Source organism: Neofelis nebulosa, chromosome 8 (assembly GCF_028018385.1).
Source record: "Neofelis nebulosa isolate mNeoNeb1 chromosome 8, mNeoNeb1.pri, whole genome shotgun sequence".
Lineage (NCBI taxonomy): Eukaryota > Metazoa > Chordata > Mammalia > Carnivora > Felidae > Neofelis > Neofelis nebulosa.
In genome coordinates, this window is record NC_080789.1 from 21,041,477 (window position 1) to 21,065,402 (window position 23,926).

General features: G+C 40.7%; 1 protein-coding gene across 3 annotated transcripts in view; it reads right to left on the minus strand.

Annotated features, from left to right (window-relative positions):
• The window catches only part of ANO4 (anoctamin 4), a 426,134-nt gene extending 410,065 nt beyond the window's left edge, over positions 1–16,069 (minus strand). For all 3 annotated transcript variants that reach the window (XM_058741647.1, XM_058741645.1, XM_058741644.1), the window contains exons 1-2: positions 15,754–16,069; positions 2,522–2,605 (exon numbers count right to left, since the gene is read on the minus strand). In XM_058741647.1, the coding sequence (XP_058597630.1) occupies positions 2,522–2,605; positions 15,754–15,874 (205 nt within the window). In that variant the 5' untranslated portion in view covers positions 15,875–16,069. The remainder of the gene's footprint in view (positions 1–2,521; positions 2,606–15,753) is intronic.
• Between the last annotated feature and the right edge of the window lie 7,857 nt (positions 16,070–23,926).

A 23,926-nucleotide genomic window follows, 5' to 3' on the forward strand; every position in this document is an offset into this window, starting at 1 on the left:
AATATGATGACTTATAATAAATATATACTTGGTCATTGAGATGGCCAAAATATATTTTCCAGATATATTTGGTCTTCATCCACACACAGTACCTGAAAATGCTTCAGAGCCATAAAATTTAGTGACAAGGATGTCTTGTTACTAATGAAGGTGACTTTTTGTGTAAGAATTGAATTGAAATCTCAGACACTGGGCTGGTGTCTAAAAATCGCTTTGTACTGTGGAGGTGGGGGGAGGGTACCCACACACACACTGAACTTGGGTCTGGGAACCCAAAAAGACCAGGAAAGGGCACTAGGCCCATGGCAAATAACAAGAGTGTCATCTAATGGGAGCTAGATTACCTGGGTTCAAATCCCAGCTGTTACTACCCATGCATCTTCCAGGAACTTTTTAACTTCTCTAGAATTTAGTTTCCTCATCTGAAAAATGGGGAAAATAACAGCATCTAACTCATAAGATTTTTGTGAGGATTAAATGAGTAAATACAGAAAAAGTACCTAGAAGAGAGCTTGGCATGGAGAAAGCTCTCATGTGGTCCTCCCTATTTACCCTCCACTTTCATTGACAAGTGTCTTAAAAGATAAGTTTCTATTCATAGCTCTTCACTCTTTATTCCAAACTTTGCAACCTAACTTCCCTCCCACCATCCATTGCCATGGCTCTCGGGGATGTCCCCAGGGCAGTCCCTGAATTCTAACCCTCCTCAGCCTCTCCTAGAAATTCCCTAGGCTTTCCAAAAACCATGCTCACTTGGTCTTCCTACCTCTGTCATTATTTCTATCAACTATGCCTCCCTCAAAGACTGGGAGCTGGCCCTCCACTCATTCAATATACTGACTCTTATAATCTCATCCTCTTGGAAAAATTCTACTGACTCCTCTGTGCAGAGAATGCCAATATCTTCATCTCCTGCCCATTCTCTCCTGTGGGTCATTCTGAGGTGGGAGTCTCACAGGCACCTCAAACCCACCACATCCAAGCAGTAGCCATCAAGTCCTCTTCCTGACTCCTATATTTCTAGAGATGGCTCAGACTCCCTGTCACCCTGAATCAAAGTCTCAGGGCACTTCTGTCTTTCCCTCATCCAGTCAATGACTAGGCCTGCCAGTTCTCCCACACCTCTCCCTCCAGACCTGCTCTTTATCGCACCTGCCAAGTTCATTACCGTCTCAAGTCAAAATTAAAGTCACAGCTACTTACTCTATTATGACGTGAGATCCTCTGCCTGGCATGAAATCTACCTTGTTCACCATCAAAATCCCTTCTTTCATCCATGCATTCATCTTGTCACCCTCCTGCTCTGAACCTCCCACTACTCAACAAATGTGTTTAGGAATGTCACTGAAGGTTGTTTGGTGTTTTCACACCAGGGTCCATGAACTCTCCACAAGAATTTTTTTAACTGCTTTTATTTTTCATGTAAAATCTAATTTAATCACTTAAAAATTAATAGATGCATATTGCAGACCAAGTTCTACCACTTAATTTTAGTGCCTAGATTTGTTTTTGTGTTTCCATCAAGTTGGCACCAATTGGTACACTCAATGAGAAAAGGAGACAGATGGATATGTCAAGGTGCATCCATACCAAATGAAGATCCAATAACCTCACCAGCACTAGCAGAGATTTCACAGTGAGTTGAACAGAGAAAGGCGGGGGCAGAGCAGAGTTATCATAAATACGTAGCAGTAAAGTTGTACTCAACTCAAAGATCCCATGCTGCTGCAGCCAGTCCCACATTGCATTACAAGAAGTGATTGCATTTTGGCAAAATAATGATGTCTATAATATTAATGTGATAGATTTGTAATTTTTTGCTTTACAGTGTTTTAAACTTTATTTATAAATTCAATTTGATTTGTATGACCATTGGTATGGCTATAAGGTATTTATACTTAGTTTTATGTTTGAACATACTTAAGTATTATTATAATAAAAATAATTTAAACCAATTTTAGAGGTTCATAATCATTATTTGCTTTTATAGGTGTCCACATTACTAAGGTTTGAGAAACGATGATATAGTGTTTTAGAGCATGAACTTTTAGTGTCAAACACACCTGGATTGAAACCATGGATACATTAATTATTGGCTAGATGGTAAAGATCGAATTTTCTCATCTGTGAGATGGAAAAGTAATAATACCTTCCTCATACAGTCCTGATTAAGCAAAATAATGTATGTCGAAGGCCAAGAGCAGCAATAGATAAATATAAATCTTAAAAAGTCAGTTTTAATATCAAGTACATAATAATCAGGTGATATACAAATTAAAGAGTTAAAGTAAATGATGAAACGTTGGGAAAACGTGGGGATTTTTTTTTTTTAGCTTTTCTAACCATATTGCCTCCAGCAATATCCATGCAAAAGCACTAACAATCCACAAGAGGGTGCCCCAGCAAGAAAGTCCGCAAGCATTTGCTCTGATTCTGGAAACACAGACTCCTGCTATTATACTACCCTGGGCCTTTCCAGGCAATAATAATTTTTATACAACAAAATGTCACAATTGCTCACCTATGGTGATCTGGCTGACACAACTGTAGTAGCTGCCTGTCGTTGCGGAGGAAAGGTTATAACTCCCACTGCTCACATCTCTGTCTGTTAAGAAAATAAGAGACAGTGGATTACATCCTGATAGACACCACGAACACAGTGTAAATATATGACCGTTGGTAGATTAACCAGCTCCCTGTTCTGGGCAGTCTCATACTCCTTTATCAGTTCATTCATTGGTACTTACCTAGTGCTCAGTGCCAGGCACTTGAAACGTTCAGCCAACAATCCAGACAGCCCCACACAGGCAATTTCAGTTGGATGCCACTATTATTGTAAGGGGGGTGACAAAGGATGCTGAAGTGCAAGGACAGTCAAGAGAACACTTGATCTAGAGAGGGTAGCAGGGAAGGCTTCCGGGAGGAAGTGACATATAAATTAAACCTAAAGATGAGTACCACCTCACTAAGCCAAAGAGGGAGGAACTGAGGGAAAAGATCCAGGCAGAGGCTTCATTATGTCTGGAGGCTCAGAGGCCACAAACAGCCTCCTGAGTTAGCAGCTGAACACAGGAAGAGAAGGAAAGGTGCACAGCAGCTAGACTACGACAGGTCTTATAAACCATGTTAACAAGTTTGGATTTTGCCTAAAGAGCAGGATCCCATTTTCACTTTAGAAAGGTCACTTTGAGGCCATGTGGAGAACAGACTGGAAGAAGCAAGATGAGAGGCAAAGAGACTCCTTTCTGAGGCCGCTGCAATAATCCTGATGAGCAGTGAGGGTGGCCGAGCCATGGGAGATGTCCCAGTGGATACCACAGACGTGGATGCAGCTCCCTTCAGAGCTAAAAGTACAACACGCTGTACTGAATTCCTCACAATTGTGAACAGAAAATGTTGTAGGCACAGGAGCCAAAGAAACCCAAAGCCTCCACTGACATAGCATCTTAGCATTTTCATCCACATCACCTCACGCATGAGGTCGGACAGGGCAGTCATCAGCCCCCACCCAGCCCAACCCTATTCTCTGATGGAAAGGCTGAGACTCTGGGCACCAGGGTCACACGACAGCATGAGGCAGAATGGAGCCCACATCGAGATCAGAACATTTCAAATTGTTTATGAAACACAGCAGGGCACAAATAAGTGATTTTAAAATATCAAAATAAATATATATTTTCTAATATAAAACTTTTCAGGTTATGACAAAGAGTTATTATGATCATGGTTACAAAACTGACCTAAAAGAACTATTTAAATATGTTATGTAATAACATATTTCCTAGTATGTAATACTAGGAAAACCTTGGAACTCTGATCTACAAATGGTCTGAGGGAAATAAATAATTATTAAGAATAAGTCAGTTGTGCTCCAAGAGAAGGGTTTAGAGAAACATTCTGAGAGTCAGATTTTAGTGAGAGCACAATATGGATTGGTAGAAAAGATAGCTTTATATGTAAACACTCTTGGGAGGAAATAATAGCAGGTACATGGATGAAAAGAAGGAAATGAGAGGCTTCTGCAGGGATGTCCCTATATGCCTGGGGTTTGAAAGCACTTGGGGAATATTAAAAAAGCAAATGGTGAGCCAGAGGGCAGAGAAATGGTGGTGGCCCTCAGAAGCCACATAAAGGCCACTGTATGTCCACAAACAGGGAGGTAAAAGTTAAACTAATTTTAACAGGGGAAAAATAATTTTAGTAAGTGCATGTGGCCAACTCATCCTCTAAGAAACATCCCCAGACCATCCCCACTCTGTAAGGTGCTTCCTGAGCATCAGACACGCCCCCAACAGCACTGAGCAGGCAAGACTGCACTGGTTGACATGGACCCTAAACCATGGGCTTGTCAAAAGCATACCCATGCCTTATTCAATTTGTAATTTCCAGAATTTAGTGCTGTGCCTGTCATCAGGTGAATCTTCAGTACATGTTCATTGGTTGCAAGAAAGAAAAAAGGATGCGTGAAATTAAAAAAATAAAAAATGACCATTTTCCCCTTCTTGTTAGCATAACTTCATTAGAGGTGGCTGGGATCAAAAAGAACACTGGGCTGGGAATCTGCAGGCCAGTGTTGGCCCAGTTCTTCTGCATACAAACTCTTATAACTTGGTTGGCCTGTTGACTGTTTCTACCTGACAGTGACAATAATGCTTATCTCACTTTTTTTTTAGTGGTGGTTGGGGAGGTGATGTGATATGGTTAATAAAAATAAATAGGCTACACAAATGCATAGTTAGCAAATAATTCAGTATATATTTGTGGAATCAGCTGAATCAACAAAATCCAGACCTAACATATACCTAGCTACTCTAAAGTTGTCATTCCTAATTCTTCATAAACCCTTAACTAATGATCTGTCCTTAAATGATTTTTGGAAAGAAGGAGACCTGCAAGGGATAAGGTCAATGGCATCAAAGGTGATATATAAATAAATATATACAGAGAAAGAGATTCACAAGCCCAGAAGTAGCTATGCATGGGGAGAAGAGAAAAGAAATGAAGGAGAAAAGCATACTTAGAAATTAGTAATCAACAAAGAAACAGGATGCTTGAATAAGGAATGAATGCATGGAAAGAGGCTGTAAATAAAACTTAATGGTAAAACAACTGAAATTTGAACAAAAGCTGAATGGTAAAACTAGGGCACAATTTGGTGGCAATATTTTGAAGAGACTCAAAGGGCAAAAGTATAAAAATTTATACTTTATACTTTATACTTGTTCTTCCATCTTTGGAACAAGATGACTCTGTGGAAAGGAAGATGTTACCCTGTACAGGAATTAAAACAAAAAAGCTAGATTTTTTTGGAGGGCTAAATATCCATTTAATCCTTTAGGAACCAATTGCAGTTAGAGAAAAGAATCAGGTTAACTAGTGGGAAAACTTGAGACTATGAATGAGATTAATAAACCTTGAGGGTTCTGGAGTCAGTATCTAAATTAGACACCTGGCTCCAACCCTTGGGCACATTACTTCATCTCTATGAGGCTCTGTTTCCTTATATGTATGATGAAAATAATAAAAGCACTTACCCTATAAGGCAACACATAGAAAGTGTTCAATTAGTGTCAGCTAATGTTTATTTTATACTGCAAAAGAATGAGGATATCCATAAAATGGAATGCCATATAGCAAAGAAAATAAATGAAGTAAAGCTACACAAAATATTATAGATCCATCTCACAAACAATGCTGAATGAAAGAAGCAACCGAAAAACAATTCGTGATTCTATTGGTGAAGTGTCAACAACAAAACTAAATTGTTTACGGATGCATATGTGGATGGTAAAGATAAGTAACATGGATGGTAGAGGGGCGCCTGGGTGGCTCAGTCAGTTAAGCCTCTGACTTAGGGTCAGGTCACGATCTCATTGTCCATGGGTTTGAGCCCCATGTCTGCCTCTGTGCTGACAGCTCAGAGCCTGCATGCAGCCTGCTTTGAATTCTGTGTCTCCCTCTGTCTCTGCCCCTACCCTGCTCACACTCTGTCTGTCTCTCTCTCTCTCAAAAATAAATAAAACATTAAAAAAAAAGAAAAGTAACAAATTAATTAGCATTTGGTGGTTCCATTTGGTGGAAAAGAAGCAACTTAGATTTGGGAGAGTATGGGCAGCAGGGGTGGGTTCTGTGGTACTGAAAATGTTCTGTTTCTTGACTTAGGTGGTGGTCACATGGTATTCATTTTATAATTATTTGTTAAATTATAAATTTCTCTCCCTCCCCCCTCCCCGTACATATACTATAACTCACAGTAATTTTTTTAAGAAATAAAGAGGGGCAGAAATCATGACAGGGCAAACCAGGAATGCAAATTCTGAAAAAAAATATCTAAGAAAATGAGATAGTGGTAGAATCAGATAATACTAGTTACTGAGCACTTGACCTTTACCAGGCACCATGCTAAACATTGATTATTTCATTTACATCCCTAGGTCATTTAAGCTTCAAAACAACTCTTATTAGGTAGGTATGATTATGCCACTATACAGATCAGGAACTAGAGGTTCACAAAATTACAGAACATGCAGAACTCACACTTCTGAGAGGTCACAAAGCTGGAATTAAAACCCATGTTTGTCTTACATGAGAGCAGAGGTGAAGACAGAAGGAGAACAGATTATTATTGCAAGCTGGGTTAGGTAGAGTCCTCTGGTATCTGGTGCTGTATCTGTGATAGTCATTTCTCTGATGTGCTAAGCACTGAGGTTCCCCAGGGAACAAGGTGGACATCATCTTATGTACTTCTGTTATCAGAAACGTGTAGCAAAATTAACACACTTTTTTGATCTCAAATTATTTTGGTTATACTCATAAACAGAATGCTCTTACAACAAAAAGAAAACCTCACCCATTTCAATACGCAATCTATCTTACTTTCATCTTAACCAGAGGGGGAAAAAGAAAGCACTGAGCCTATTTATATCTTTCCACTGACTGTGGAATTCTAGGAAATATGTATGCAAACCTAAACAAAACTCTCAATATAAAACCATAATTATAATACCTAATTTGGGAAATTTAAAAACAAAGAATAAAACTAAAATACTGAATAATAATAGTATAGGAGCCAGGAGTTGGGTGCTCAAAGTAAAGAACTATTCAGGGGAGAGGTCAATACATTAAATTCATAGTTTAAAAAACTATGATGAATAAGTATAGAATTTGTTAAGTATGGTTTAAGTGAAACTAGAAGAGCAATTATTAAAACAACAGAAATAGACTATATTTCCAAACCAGTTTGTTGTGTTGGAGGGAGAGACAGATGGTGGGGAAGAATGGGAGAGGGGATTTAGCACACACACAAAAAAAATTAATTAATTTAGAAAAAGGAAACAAATTGGAATAAAGGACAGGAATAAAAGATAAGACAAAAAGAAAATACAAAGTAAAATGGTAGAATTCAGTTCAAATATATTTGAATCACAATACATGTAAACGGTCTAAATTTGCTATTTAAGAGATTGTGAGAAGAATTTCTAAAAAAAAAAAATCAAATGCTGTTTACAAAAGAAATGCCCAAAATATAAGGGCACAGACATGTTAAAAGTAAAAGATATATATAAGAAAAAAATAAAGCAAGCAAATACTAACCAAAATAAAGCCAGAGTAGCTATGTTATTTTTAGATAAAAAAGCTTTAAGGCAGAAAGCATCATTAAGTATACAGAGTCAATAAATAATGATAAAAGGTTCGAGGTTCAATGTTTCAGGAAGAGATAACATCTGTGTGCTCAAAATAAAACTACCTCAAAATATATGAAGCAAAAGTTAATAGCTGCAGGGAGAAACTGACAAATTCCACTATCATAAGGAAAGATTTTAACACACAATAATTGATTGGTGGAGCAAACAAAAATTTAGTAAAAATAAGGACAATTTAATATTGCATATCACTTGGCATCTTATTAAAATGAAGATCTTTAAAAAAATGAAGATCTTGATTTCATAGGTCTGGGGTGGGCCTTTAAGTCTACATTTCTTTCTTTTCTTCCTTTTTTGTTTTAAGTTTTACTGAGATATAATTGACAAATGCATTTTAAATAGACTTCCAGCTGGTGCCAGCGTTGCTCGTTGAGGGACTCCAGACTGAGGTAAAGCCCTCCCCTGGAATCCACTAAGTCTGGGAAAGCCTCTCTCCAAAAAAAAATAAATAAATAAAAAGGAAGGGAATTTTTCAAAAAGGAAAGAAAATGTTTTCACTAAACCCTTAAGATCATATCATAAATCTGCTTATACACATGGACAGAGGAAACTCAAGAATTCACCAAACAGATAAATGATGCATAGCTACTAATCTACAAAAACAAACTCACCATACAATTCCATTAATAACTATCCATGCTAGTGCACTGGAAATACTATTTAATTTACAAAATACATATTCATTGTGTAGCAGGAGCTACAGCTGCCTACTGCAGCTGATTTTTTTTTTTTAAATCACTTTAAATTGTTTATAAAGCGTTCTACAGAACGTACTATTAAAAATATATAATGATGAAGGGGCGCCTGGGTGGCGCAGTCGGTTAAGCATCCGACTTCAGCCAGGTCACGATCTCGCGGTCCGTGAGTTCGAGCCCCGCATCAGGCTCTGGGCTGATGGCTCAGAGCCTGGAGCCTGTTTCCGATTCTGTGTCTCCCTCTCTCTCTCTGCCCCTCCCCCGTTCATGCTCTGTCTCTCTCTGTCCCAAAAATAAATAAAAAAATATATATATATATATAATGATGGGGCACCTGGGTGCCTCGGTCAGTTAGGCATCTGACTTCAGTTCAGGTTATGATCTCACAGTTCATGAGTTAGGGCCCAGTGTTGCGCTCTGCGCTGACAGCTAAGAGCCTGGAGTCTGCTTTGGCCTATGTGTCTCCCTCTTTTCTGCCCCTCCCCTACTCGTGCTCTGTCTCTGTCTCTCAAAAATGAATGTTAAAAAAATTATATATAAAATGATACGTGTGTGTACATATCCATATATCTATTCCCCAGAAATAGTGCTGTGATTTATTCCATGTTTGCTGTATATTTTATAGCTTACAGAAAAGTTAATACTCAGGACCCACTCTTTCCTCCCAGCCATATAACCACCCAATCTCCCTAGGCTTCAATTTCCTCCTTTATATTGTGACTGAAATTCATTCATTCGAAAAGTGTTGCCTGCCCACCACATAGAGTAGACAGTCTGGTCCCAGGTAGGAACTGGTGTCTTGGGAGGTCTTGCTAAGGTGCTGATGAATCAATCCAAGTATAGAAAGTATGTTTCCACTCAACACAGTGTTTCCCATAAAAACAGATTTCTTTATTACTGCAATAAAAACAACACATCATAGTGCTGTATACTAAATTGCCATAGGGCTTTCTAGGTTTTCATAAAATGTTTGCATTTGCTCTTTCGTGTGACTTTTGCAACAGCACTAGGAGGTACTAGTTGTAACAATACTCATAGTAGCAGCCTCTGCATCCCCCACAAGACCTGTGCTAGACCCAAACTTCTGGAGAGCAAGGCCATCCTTTATTCATCTTGTGCCCACAGTGTCTGGCTCTGCCTAATGCATAGAAGACACAATGAATGTCTGCCAAAGCCTCTAGTAAGCTTTCAAATACATTAATCACCATTCCTGAATTTTAAACACTGTGCCTGATACTCATTAGCTCAGCTTCCCTTTGATTCCACTCACAGTCTCCACAGTGACAAAAGCCCTTTCATGAACCCTAATTAGAGAAAACCTTTCCTTTCCTTTCTTTTCCACATTACCTATTTGATTCAGTGTTGAAAATCCTATATTCTATTTTCATTTTTTCCAGAAGGTAAAGATCCATTTCTTATTAGTACAATGTAAGATTCATGAAAACGGGCTTTTTGTTGTGGTTGTTGTTTTGTTTTTTGTTTACCTCCAGAACCTAAAACAGTGCCTGGCACATAGTAAGCACTCACAAAACACATCTATTCTAGAAACTTCCTTAGTAGCTGTGAACTATTTGTCTAGGACTATGCTCTAATAGAAAACTCCATGTGGCTATTACAAAGAACATAATGTTTTAAAGGAAAAGATTAAGATGTTTCTTCGCAGGATCAAAATAAAATTTTAATTTAATCTTACCCCAGAAAGAGACTTTTAAAATGTGAAGGCTGAAGGTGAAAGAAAAATGTGTACATGCTTTGCTGCAGCTTTTTAATCAAAAGGATCCTAATCAATGTTGACCATGAGTGTCTGGATTGCATAATAACAAGCATGCCAGGTGGTGGACAAAAACAAGAGAAGTCATCAAATACCTCCTTGGATTTATTTTGTAAATAAAGCATGAGTTCCAGTTAGTTAGCATGCATCTGATTGTACCACATGGTGTGGACGCTTTTGGTCTTTTGCTTGTTCCTCTTTTCTGAAGGGTAAAGTTATTTTGCTTGTTATTTGCAATAGGAAAATGAGGTTTTAAAAACTTGTGCACAGTGTACTGCCCCCTGACACAGTCTATGCAGTTATTCAGACACCCCAGTACTGGTCACCTACTATGTGTCACGCATTGCGCTAGGCACCAGGAATTCAAAGATAAAAGATATCATCCTTGTCCTTTGGGATTTTACAACCTACAAAGGGGAATATTCACAAAACAAAACGGAGAGCTGGGTGGAAGAGGACTTACCCTGAGACATCCCCAAGGGAAAGGGGAGTGAGTGTTGTAAAGGAGAAGGGAGGTGTGTTTCAGAGCATGGGCCAAGGTCCAGACACCTGACAAAGCCTGATGTAATCAGACATGCTAAACCACCAGTGTCCCAAAAAAGGTGGGGTGCTGGGACCACAAGAGAGAAGGGTGGTCAGCTCCTTAAGGTCCTATTTGCCAAACAAGGAAGGTTAAATTGTGACTTGTAAGCAGAGGGGAGCCACTGAAAAGTTTTAAGCTGGAGAATACAGGATCAGATTTGCAAATGGGACCAGAAGGGATTAGAACTAGAGGTAGAGAAACCAGATGGGAGGCTGCTACTGCAAAGGTGGTGGCCTCCACTAACATAAGAACAGTGGGCAGAAAGAGGAGAAAATAGAGTAGAAATATGTTAATGAAGAAGAATCAACAGGATTTGGTGATTGAGAGTATATCAGCTGGAGGAGAAGTTGATAGTAACAGCTCATGCTTACTGAGTACTCACTGTGCACCACACATATGCACCTACAAGTACTATTGCAGTGACCCCATTTTACAGATAAGAAAACTGAGACACAGGAGGTGAATCCCTTTGCCCAAGGTATTATGGTTAGTATGTTCCAGAAAGAGAGGAGTCAAAGACGATTCCCAGGGGTCTGGCCTAGGTGCCTACATAGAACACAATGGTCCTTGCCAACCTTTCCAGGTTGTCACACTCTAGGAACATGTGGTCCTGGCAGCTACCTTTATGCGCCCTGCCATCTCTCCCCTTTATCTTTGTTCATGTTGTTGTCCTTTGCTGGAATGTCCTCCTTCTCCCAATTAGCCTCTTAACATCATCCCCTCCAGGGAGCTGTTCCTGACCTATCCCTCACTCCTCCCAGCCTCCCCCCGCCCCACTACAACAACACTGCATTATAATTTTTGTTTAGAAGTCTGTCTCCTCTAGCTGATGCTGCCATCTATGAGAGAAATAATGAGATCTCACTCATTCAGGCCCTCCTAGGTCCAGGCTAGAGCCTGGTACATAGTTTGACCTCAGCAGCTGGAGAGCTGCAGTTATTCTATGGGAAACAGGTAACGGTTGTGGGGGGGGGGAGCGGATTCTCCTTTGGACACATTGAGCTAAGCTGAAAGGCCAGAGAGGCATACAATTAGAGATGTCTAGCCAACAGCTAAGTATAAAAGCATAGCACACACAAGAAAGAAGTTCTGAGCTGGTGAGTTCCACTGGGGAGTCACCGAAATAAAGACGAAGTCGCACGAAGGGAAATTATGTCCTATGCTCTCTGCCCCATTTCACTTCCATGTTGCATGGTTAGGCTTGGCTTCCTCTTCTTTTTTTTTTTTTTTTTTAATTTTTTTTAACGTTTATTTATTTTTGAGACAGAGAGAGACAGAGCATGAACGGGGAAGGGGCAGAGAGAGAGGGAGACACAGAATCGGAAGCAGGCTCCAGGCTCTGAGCCATCAGCCCAGAGCCCGACGCCGGGCTCGAACTCACGGACCATGAGATCGTGACCTGAGCTGAAGTCAGACGCTTAACCGACTGAGCCACCCAGGCGCCCCGGCTTCCTCTTCTAATTACCAGTACTGAACGTCTGCCCCCCATTGTCTTTTGGCCTTTGCTCAAGCCATGCTTTTTGCCTGGAATTATCCACACATTTGTTCATTTCCTTCCTCCTCCTAATTAACAGTAACCCCAGGCTCCAGAGTCAAACTCTAAATCTGCACTGGGGTTCCCCATTCATTATGTGAGGTTAAATAAGTTCCTCAACCTATCTATGCCTCGATTTCTTCAAATGAATATGGGGCTAACACTGGACCAATTTCTTAAAAGTTGTTGTGAGATTTAACTAAGGTAATTCACATAAAGAACCATTATTATGTCCCAGCATACCCCACACTTCTACTTAAAATACAGAAAACTTCACCACCCCAGTTTAAAGGTATCCCACCAAGGGACTGACTCTGCATTCAGGGTCATTGTCCAGCATTTGGTAGGTGGCTAATCAATGTCTTCCAAATGGTTGAGAGTAAGATTATAAACTCAAGGACACAACCCAGGCAAACACCAATATAAACAGAACTCCAAAAAGAAGCAACTTAAGAGATAGGAGGAATGGGGGGGGGGGGAAGGGAGAATAATTATAAGAATAATACTGGCTCTGATTACATTTCCTTCTTGTCTTCTACTTGCTCTCTCTGCTCAAGCCACACTGACCTTCTAGCTAACCCTGAACATGACAAACTCATTCCTACCCCAGGACCTTTGCTCTCACTATTCCCTTTGCCAGGATTGCTCTTTCCCCCACATAAGGCAATGGTTCATTCCTTTATTTCATTTAGATGTCTGCTGAAATATCTCCTCAGAGACACTTTCCCTAAAATACCCCCACTGTGCTCTATAAGCAACTTGGGCCCCATATTAAGCCTCTTCAGATACGAAGCTGACAGGTCCAACCACAAGTCATCTTCCCAGTTCAGACTAGAACATAGCCCCTCTGCCTTCTTTTGCATGGCCAAGAACAAATCAAGTCCCAGCCATTTCTTTCTAAAGGAGACTTGTCACCCATCCTTGGTGTCATGCACTTGGTTATATAATGAGCTAAAAGTGGATAAGAACCCAAACCATTTAAAAGACAAGCAAAGAAAAATCAGTGGTGAGCTCAAAAGGTTGAGGCATTAAAAATCCAGGATTTTAAAAACTGCATCATCCACTGAACATATATTTGTTAGAGTGCATATTACAGTTACTGATTACCTGAATCTCATTTCACATTTCCAGAATATATAAGCCTAGACGGCTGTCTAAAAGTAAAAATTCATGCTAAAATACAGAACAAGTTCCAATACAGGATCAAAAATGCATATTTGGATGGGAAGCTAATGAGGTTTACTGGAGGCTGCTGCTAATGAAATGCATACGTAAGCCAAATTTCTCTCTCAGGAACCTAAAACACACAGTCTACAGTATAACTGTTCATTCTGTGCTAAAGATAGGACTAAGGCATTTATTAAATCAGTCAAATGAATACAAAAATTGAACCCTATAAGTTCCAGGAAAGAATCTTAGATCATCCCCCATCATGATATCTGAATCCAAATCCAACAGAACCAAAAGGGAACATTTTTAAAGCAGTTCAGTTGTCAGAGAGATGATTTGTAGAAGGTTCCAGACTGGGCCAAGCTCTCATCAGATAATGATCTCGACAACATTCAGCAGGTGAGGAATATATTGAATGTCCTCAAGTTTGTTTTTCCTTAATTTGTTCACTAGAATGGAAACCCTGATGGACTAACTTATCTTGTCATGTCTTGGGTCACTTTGCTATGGGCTGAAGAATTAATGTGCACTTTGTGGCCAAGTGTATTCACCACGTTAGGGATGGAAAGAAAGAAGAGCGTGTCAAGAATATATTTAAAATAGCACAAATTCTAATTGATATATATATTTAAGTCTGTTTTAGTTCCCTTAAAGGCCCTAAAGAGAAACCTGTGTAATTCTTTGTTGCCAAAAAAGAAACAAACAAACAAACAAAAGGTCTGCCACCCTTTTCCTTTAATTACTGAAATATACTTGCTTTTCAAAAACAATTTCACTTCTTCTGATTTCATTTTCTCTACCTAGGTGCCCAATTAAGCTTTTAAAGTTTCTAGAAATTTAAAGAACTGATTATTATTAACTATCACTGACAGTATCCACAGAGTAGCATGTGAAATCCAACACGATGGATCACTGATCAAAAAAGGTGTAAAAAATAGATTCCTGCCAATGAATATGCCTAAAACACCATCAGAATGTTGGATTATCCCCAGATGGTAACCCAAGAATGACAATGTTCTGTGTTAAATGTGTGGCAGGAGTAAGAACAATTCACAGCCCAGCAGAAGATGCATTAAGTTAAAAAAAAAAAAAAAAGTCACTAGTATGCAATTGGTAATCTTCTCACAATTCCTTATCAGTTCACAAGGATCAACTGCAAACCCTCAGAGCCACCTGAGTGATCCCTTTAAACAGTTATATCCCCCGTTAAAAAAAAGACACTGACTCCTTTAACCTTGGTAAAATGAGCAGGGGACATCACTGGCCTGCAGAATGAAGCCTCCATACCAACCATACCAAAGATCAGCAAATCCCCCCCAAATCCCAGGCTTGGGAGATGTCCCTGCAAAACATTTTCCAACAATCGCTCATCCGCTTCACGTTTAAAACGCCAAAACTAGATGTTATCACAGCAACTGATTGCCAGGGGAAGAGGGGGGAGGTCTACTTGAGTTTCTCCCTCCTATAACCCAATCTCAGCAGCATCTCTGACAAAGGTCTACAGAGAATTGCTTTTTCCACGCAAGCAGGAATGTTGATAAAAAGCCTTGTTGGCTTCCCCAGTGCACTGGGATTTCTACCTGAGTTGGAAACCTTCATACTGTCATTTTGCTTTCCTCAGAACTCTGCAATGCCTTTAAGAAATAATAATAATAATAATAATAATAATAAATATATATATATATTTTTTTTAACCCAAAACGGTGGGGGCGGGGGGGGGGGAATGATGCCTTCTATTCCCATGGAACTTTTATTTACAAGCTGATTTTTTTTTTTTGCATTAAAAGCATATTTTGGTGCATATTATTTTAACCCCACAGCATCTGTCAGGGAGATGTTCTCATCTCTAATTTACAGATGGAGAAATACAGGAACAAAAAAGTTTAAATAACTTGCCCAAGGTCAGTCAGGGACCAGGCAAGCGCTGACTGAACGCAGACCTCCCAACTCCCAAGCCTCGCACCACTAGAAACGAACTTAACACCCGTATCCCTTCCCTTCGGTGCTCTGAAGCTAGTGGGATTTTTCTGGAGACACAGAGCTCCCAGACACCTCCCAAATTTTGGGCGTTTTTACCCCCACCGACTCCTTTTGCACATACTCCCTTCCCGGGTTTCGGGCAGCTCCAACCCCGCAGAGCGTCGGACCCCCAGCCCCACGCAGTGCGCGCTGCAGCCCCCTCCCTTCCTTCCTGACCCTCTCGGGAGCCGAACCCCGAAGTTCCCCAGGATGCTCTGACGGCTTCCCGGCCCCGCCCGCCCCAGCCGCCCCGAGAGCCCGCGACCGCCCGCCGTTACCGTATGCCGTGAGGGAGGCCATCCTGGCTCGCGTCCTGCCCAGGCTGGCCAGGGCGTCGGCCAGAGCGGCCGCCTGCGCGCCGCGCCCCTGGACGGCCGGCGCCTGGCCCCGCGAGTGCATGCGCTTGGCTCCCGCGGCGCCCGGCCGCCCCGCTGCTGAGCATGCCCAGTCAGCCCGCCGCGGTCGCCCCGAGAGGTGCCCGCGGCTCGCAGGTGCCCCTGGCCGGGTCTCGGCTGCAAGGGCAGACGGTCAACGGCGCTTCGGGTCCCCGTGCTCCGGGTCCCTGCGGGGATTGAACCTGCAGCGGAGGACTGGCGACCCGGAGAGAGGAGGAGCGAAGCAGGCGGTGGGAGGTGCTGGGGCGCGCGGCGGATGTGGCCCCAACGGGCGGACGTCGGGCAGGACCCGGCTGGGTCCACTCCAAGCAGGGTGCCCCTCGGGGTGGGGGCGACAGGGTGACGCGGGCAAACGTGGGATCGGGGAGTCCCGAGGGCGCCACGGCCTCCCGGACCTCGAGCCTCCAGCTCTTTTCCTAGGGAAGTTCCACTGGAGAACACGACTGGGGACGCAGGGGGTGGGACCGGCCGCCTGTGACTCTAGGGCGCGATTCCCAGCGTAGGGGACAGTCTCAAGAAGGGTTTGCCTCCCAGGCCGAAGCCCAAGGGAGAGCGGCAACTGTGTCCCGTGGATTTTTATTAATGAAGTCCTTGACCGCTAAGTACAGACTTCTGACCCCAACAGCCCAGACCTGTCCTAGAGCATCATCCTGTCACCTTTACTGGTGTGTCTGTCTCCCCGTGAGGCTGTGTCTAGTGTCCTATTCTGCTCTGACTGCTCGTGCTTCAATCAGGGCGTGAACTCAATGTTTGTTGAATGACTAAAGGCCCAACCCCCTCCCAGCTCTCTCTACCTGAAAGCCCACCCATTCCGTCGTGCTGGTTCTCGACTTAAGAATCAGCTCCCTGGCAAATGGGAGGAGAAAGAAAGAAATGGGAGGCAAAGGGGAGTGGGGAGAACAGGAAAAAACTAGACGCCGCCTAACTACCCCTTGGCGTCAGGAACACCCGGAGTTTTGCAAATCCCAAGAGTAAATTAAATTCACGAGCTCCTGAGCGCTGCCCAGGGCTTCCACTGGCCTAATGACCAGAGAGTCTCGGCCTTGAAAAACGCCAGCGTCCAACAAATTGGGGGGCGATACTGTGGAGCCTAGTAACTGCGTTTGGGGTTGTGCCAACTTCAGTGGAGGTACTGAGAGGGCAGAGTTGTCTTCTGACTTCCAGATTTTCTCTCCCTTTACCTCCACATTTTAGCTCAGGTAGGGTCATGAAGAAGGACAATCAAAATGAGTTCCAAATTGCACTTTAATTCTTCTTGGCAGCTCTTTCTAATTAGCAGGAACTAAAATGTGGTGTCTGATTAATTAACCTCTCTTAAGGCCACCTGAACTTCTGCCCACATAATACCACTCCAAGTCCTTGAGATATTCAGTGTCCTCAATAAAATTAAGATTGAAAATACCGGGCCTCTGGGTTGAGGAATTGTTGGTCAAATACACCTCAGACTTGCTAAGAGCCCTGTGCTGTCAGTTGACACTGACATCTTTAAGCAGCCTCATGTCTGCAGCAGAAGGGGGTGGTCTCTCTGCCTCACATTCTTGAGGGGAACAAAGGCCAACAAACAGTTGCGACAGTATCCTGGAACTCAGGCTGTTAAACCTGGCCGCCAGGAGCAAGTGGTTCTGTCTTTGCAGGATTCACAGATGACTTCACCGAGGAAATGACATTTGAAAGATGAGGTTCAGGATTTGTGTGGTTGCCAGTAAGACTTCTTAAAGGCAAGCTTGTCATTCAAATTTTCTTATGTTTTATTCATTCACAGTGTTTTCAGGAGTAAAATATGAACTGCCACAACCTTGATGAAAGCTGTATTCAAAATCTTTTCAGGAAAATGCTTTTTCAGATGGTAGACTGAGGAAAACTGGTTCTCCTCTTCTCAGCATGCTCTAAACTTGATCTATTTGACTTACTATTAACTTCCTAAATGTGATTATAATGCATTTGACAGTGAAAGAGTCTCTCTGTGATCAACATTTTTAGCAAGGTATTTTAATTCTGTAGGTTAGTAACTACTCTACAAATACTCATTCCTTAAACTATTGCATGTGAAGAGTAATTTAGTTTTGATTTGCCCATGATCAACTTGACTTAGGATTTGGTCCATTATAAAAGATTTAACAAATTGAACATTTTAAGATATTGCTGCTATTGACAGATCAAAGCTTTTATAGCCCTACGTCCTTGGTATTCCTGTAACACGTAACATCTCTATTATAGCATTTATTACATCATGTTATAATTTGTCTATTTATCCATACACCTCTCCACTGGGAAGCAGGGACCATGTCTTTTATCTCAGTGTATCACAACACCTAGCACATTATTTGGCCCATATTAAGTATTCAATTAATATTAGTTGAATCAATTAGTGTGAGAGAAAAAAAAATGTTTGATTATGGGGGAAGGATAGTTGAGAAACGGTCAGTGCTTAGGAGACCTGAGTTGTGGGTAAGTTTATTCTATAGATCTCAATCATCTTCCTCACTCAAGAAAGATTATTGCATCAAACTATTCTACGCAACACTTTGGCCAGGCCAGAGAACTCTGTCAGAACTACAGTGTCTGTTCTATTGAGGCACAAATGGAGTTCTTCCTGGACCTGGAAGATTGGAGAAAGAGTCTATGGGTGGGCTTCATGGGAATCATGACTTCTAAAATACATTCAGAACTGGGTATGTACATACATTTTTTCTGGGATGGGGAGAGGATCCATAATTTTCATCAGATTTTTAGAGGTAACCCTGATCCAATAGAGATAAAAAATTAATGGCATAGCAAATAGTTTGCATCCAAAACATAGCCTTTAAAGAAAACTAATTACAACAATGAGGAATTATAGCTACATATTAGATCCTTTCGCTATAACAATAATGGCCCCCTTGGATCCATCCTTTAATTTTCTACACCTGAAAAAAATTTATAGCTAAAATGAAATGACAATCTTTGTTTTTCAAAATTCCAAAGTTAGGGGCGCCTGGGTGGCTCAGTCGGTTGAGCGTCCGACTTCAGCTCAGGTCACGATCTCACGGATCGGGAGTTCGAGCCCCACGTCAGGCTCTGGGCTGATGGCTCAGAGCCTGGAGCCTGCTTCCGATTCTGTATCTCCCTCTCTCTCTGCCCCTCCCCCATTCATGCTCTGTGTCTGTCTCAAAAATAAACATTAAAAAAATTAAAAAAAAAAAAATTCCAAAGTTAAATAAATTTAAATTATATAAAACATTTAGCCCTTCATGATTAAATCTGTGTTTTTTTAATTTTTTTTTTAATGTTTATTTTTGGGAGAGAGAGAGAGACAGAGTGCAAGCAGGGGAGAAGCAGAGAGAGAGGGAGACACAGAATCCAAAGCAGGCTCTAGGCTCTGAGCTGTCAGCATGGAGCCCGATGTGGGGCTCAAACTCATGAACTGTGAGATCATGACCTGAGCCGAAGTTGGACACTTAACCAACTGAGCCACCCAGGTGTCCCAAATCTGGGGCTATTAAATGGAAAGGTAAAATCCCCAAAACTATTTTCCTGAAACAAAACAAAAACAAAAACCCAATAACATAAGATGTCAAAGAAACAACTATATCAAGTTCACGTTTTAGGACTTTAAATGAATGTTTACAACACATTTCTATAAAATTTGGCAGATTTGTAACAATGAATGGTACACTTATTTACATATCTTACAATTAATTACATATATGCAAATTTATTTATTTTAATATATATGTAAGCACATATATAAAGTCTTATATATTTATATATAATAATATATATAGTCTTAATCAATATTAAGATAACAAAATAGATACTATTGATGATTTGATAGTTAGGGAAACTGAGTCACTGAGTGACTAATTAACAGTCAGTAAGGACTGGAGCTAAGATTTGAAACCAAGTTACAGAGCTCATGATATCCTATTCCCAAATGTTGTTGAATATATATAAACCATCTGGTTATCTTTCTTTCTAAATCTTCAATTTAAAATGTTATTTTATTTATAGTTTTTTTCCTTAAGACAAAATAGGAAAGTTGCACCGAAAGGTGTAATGGTCAAGAAGAGGCTAAGTGAGGGCTTCCTAACTACATCAGGGCCAGCCAGTTGAATCACACTGCAGAAGTAAATATGAACAGTGAGTTCTTATCTCAGAGAAGAGAGTAGATTATTTAATTTCTGGCTTCCTGGTCTCCATTTCTCAAGTGTCATGAAAAATCTCTCTTCAATTTATAACAGAAAAACTTTTGCCAGTAATATGTGTTTGGAGTCAGCTTCGTGCATTCTGTCCTTGTTTGAATGCCTTTCATAACATCACACTAATTATTGTCATGGCAACTTAACTGAATATATGATAAAATAGAATTTGCTTTTTAGAGGACACTGCCTTTTTATCAAATACCATGCATGAATACGAGGAAATTTATTATAGGTCCAATCACATTTACCTTAAAAATGCTTTATGTTGTTATACAAATGACATAATTTTTTTTCTGAAAACAGAAACACACATCTCATCCTAAAATTCTGAGTGTTGCAATAGTTGTACAGGTCAAAAATGCTGTATATTCAGATCCATTTGGTTGGGGAGCAGGTTGGTCTACCTTATTCTAAATTCATATTCCATCTCAATGGGAAAGCCAAAGCGTTTACATTAAATGGTAAATGACTATTTCTCATGTCCCAGAAAGCAACCTATGAAAACATTACTTTTCTGATCTTCAGTGAACACCATCAAATTGGAGTCCTATACACCCAATATTTCCCCTGGAGTTTGTTTATCAAATGGTCCCTCTGGACCATCAAATGGAAAGGGATTATGTGGGACCTATGTTGTCCATGTCAGGAGAAAAGGAACTTGACCATTAAATTCGCAAGATGATGAACTATGGAAAGATAGAATTTAGGTCTTGTTTTTCTTTATTTCACCCACAGTACTTTACATGGTGCTCTACATGGCAGAAACCCAATAAATGCTTATTGCTTATAGTCTCACAGAAGGTCAGAGCCATGAGTAGACTTAAAAAAAAAAAAAAGCACTGGTTCTGGGGTCAGCCTGAGTTCAAACTCCAAATTCCACCATGTATTAGTTATGTGACTGTGGGCAAATAACCTAACCTGGGCCTCAGTTTCTCATCTACAAAATGCAGGTAATAATAACAGCCGCAGCAAAGGATTCTTGAGGGTGTCCAGTGAGTTAATATCTATAAAACCTTTCAAACAGTTATCAGTAGATATTAACCCCTATGATTATTATGTCCAGTTTTTCAGGATTCCCTTAGGAATGCCAATCAAGCAGTAAATCCTTTCCATTCCTTTCACCAAGGGGTGCTTTTCATAATAATTAAACAGACAGTACTGCACCAGTCACCACCAATCAAACAGGCACCCCAGGCTTGCCAGGCTTAACCCTTTAGCTGCTGGGGAAAGTCTACAAGAACCAAGGTGTCAGGCAATGGGGGTCTTAGAGCAATGCCTATTTATTACCAACCAAGTATGGAGGTATTTTAATACTTTGTGACTGGTATCATGTATCCTGGCTGTATATCCGCCCTGATTCCCACCTTCCCACCCTAGACATCCAAGCAACTGAACTTCCAGGTCACTCAAAAGAGCAAACTAGACCTCATCTGAGACATATTTAAGTTTCTAATTCCCCACCGAGAGAAGTAAAAGTGAACATAATGGGTTATCAGAATGCACATAAGAAATTGATATTTTGGGGAGACATTTAAACCATCTATGAGCACTTGTTAGTAAGAGATATTTTAAATATCTGTTTGATACAACATTTATGGGGAAAGGTGGCTTAAAATAACATCAACCCAATCAAAATTTTAAAAACTCAATACCAAGAGAATGCTGAATGGATTTTGCTAGCTGTCTACTGAGAACAAATTTCATGTGAGAAAAATATGGTCATTAGGGAGAAAAATATCTGCCTCCACTGCAGAAAAGCAGACCAAGAAATAAAAAGTAAACAAAACCCACAGAAGATTTAAACAATAATGGCAGTAGAATCCTTAAGTGAAACGAACATGTTACATGAAAGAGCTCCCCAGTTCTCCACTCACTGACTTGAACTAAGGGTTCTCCATTTGGTGAAACAACCCAAAGCCCCCAGAATTAATACTGGGTCACAGTAACCTTTCTTGCCAAGTTGGACCTTTCTGTCTCTTGTGGGGACTTTTGTAGGTTCCTCAGAGATTTCCCTTCTGGGAATATCCATCTAGACTTCTCAGGACATAGGCAATCTTCTTCTCTCACTAGCTGTTTGTGTTTCATCTCTCAGCCCTCAAGACTGGTAGTTCACCCTTCTCATTTGCAATACTATATTTTTAAGGTGAGTGTAGGGCTGGGGGTTGCAAAACCAGTGTTTGACCACCTTGTTTGCAAGCTCTGGATGAGGAAAATAACATCTCATTTTGGAATGAAACATTTTTCATTCATTTTGCTTTTGGTTTTGGGGGGCACTGGCCAGGAAAAAGGAAAGGAAAAAGAAAAACAAAGAAGAGAATTTCATTCTTTTTTTTTTTTACTAAGACTTTATTTTTTTAGAGCAGTTTTAGCTTCACAGCAAAATTAAGGGAAGGTACAGAGATTTCCCATATACCCCTACCTTACTCATGCATAACCTCCCCCATCACCAACATTCTCCACCAGAGTGGTACAGTTGTTACAACTGGTAAACATACATTGACGCATCATAATCATTCATAGTCCATAGTTTACATTAGGGTTTCTTGGTATTGTACGTTCTATGGGTTTGAACAAATGTATAATGACATGTATTCATCAATGTGGTATTATACAGAGTATTTTCACTGCCCTAAAAATCCTCTGTGCCTTGCCTATTCACCCCTCCCCCCAACTTCTGGCAACCACTGATCTTTTTATTGCCTCCATAGTTTCGCTTTTTCCAGAAAGTTATATAGTTGGGATTATACCATGTGTAGCCTTTTCAGATTGGCTCCTTTCACTTAATGTAGTAAAATGCATTTAAGTTTCCTCCATTTTTTTCATCGCTCATTTCTTTTTAGTGCTGAATAATAGTCCATTGTCTAGATACACTACTGTTTATTCAACTACTGAAGGACATCCTGATTGCGTCCAAATTTTAGCAATTATGAATAAAGCTGCTACAAACATCAATGTGCAGGTTTTTGTGTGGACATGAGTTTTCAACTCCTTTGGGTAAATACCAAGGATTGTCTAATAAGAGTGTTTGGCTTTGTAAGAAATAGCCAAATTGTTTTCCAAAGTGGCTTTACCACTTTACATCCCCACCAGAAATGAATGAGTTCCTGTTGCTCCATGAATCCTCTCAAGCATTTGGTGCAGTTTTCTGGATTTGGGCCATGCAAATAGGTATATGGTGGTTTCTCCCGGTTGTTTTAATTTGCATTTCCCTAATAGCATATAATGTGAAGTACCTTTTCATATGCTTATTTGCCATCTGAATATCTTCTTTAGTAACTATCTGTTAAGGTCATTGGCCCAGTTTTTAATGAGGTTGTTTGTTTTCCTATTGTTGAACTTTTTTAAGAACTTTTTAATTTTTTTAATGTTTATTTTTGAGAGATAGAGAGAGAGGGAGACAGAGGATCTGAAGCGGGCTCTGCGCTGACAGCAGAAAGCCCAATGTGGGATTTGAACTCACAAATCGTGAGATCATGACCTGAGCTGTAAGTCAGACAAAAAACCGACTGATCCACTCAAGTGCCCCTCTTATTATTGACTTTTAAGAGTTCTCTGTATATTTTTGGATAACAGCCTTTTATCAGTGTGTCTTTTGCAATCATTTTCTCCCAGCCTGTGGCTTGTCTTCCCATTCTTTTTTTTTTTAATTTTCAATGTTTATTTATTCTTAAGAGACAGAGAGAGACAGAGTGTGAGCAGAGGAAGGGCAGAAAGAGAGGGAGACACAGAATCCAAAGCAGGCTCTAGGCTCTGAGCTGTCAGCACAGAGCCTGATGCAGGGCTAGAACTCAGGAACTGTGAGATCATGACCTGAGCCAAAGTCACCCAGGGGACTGAGCCACCCAGGTGCCCCTCACAGAGCAGAAGTTTTTAAT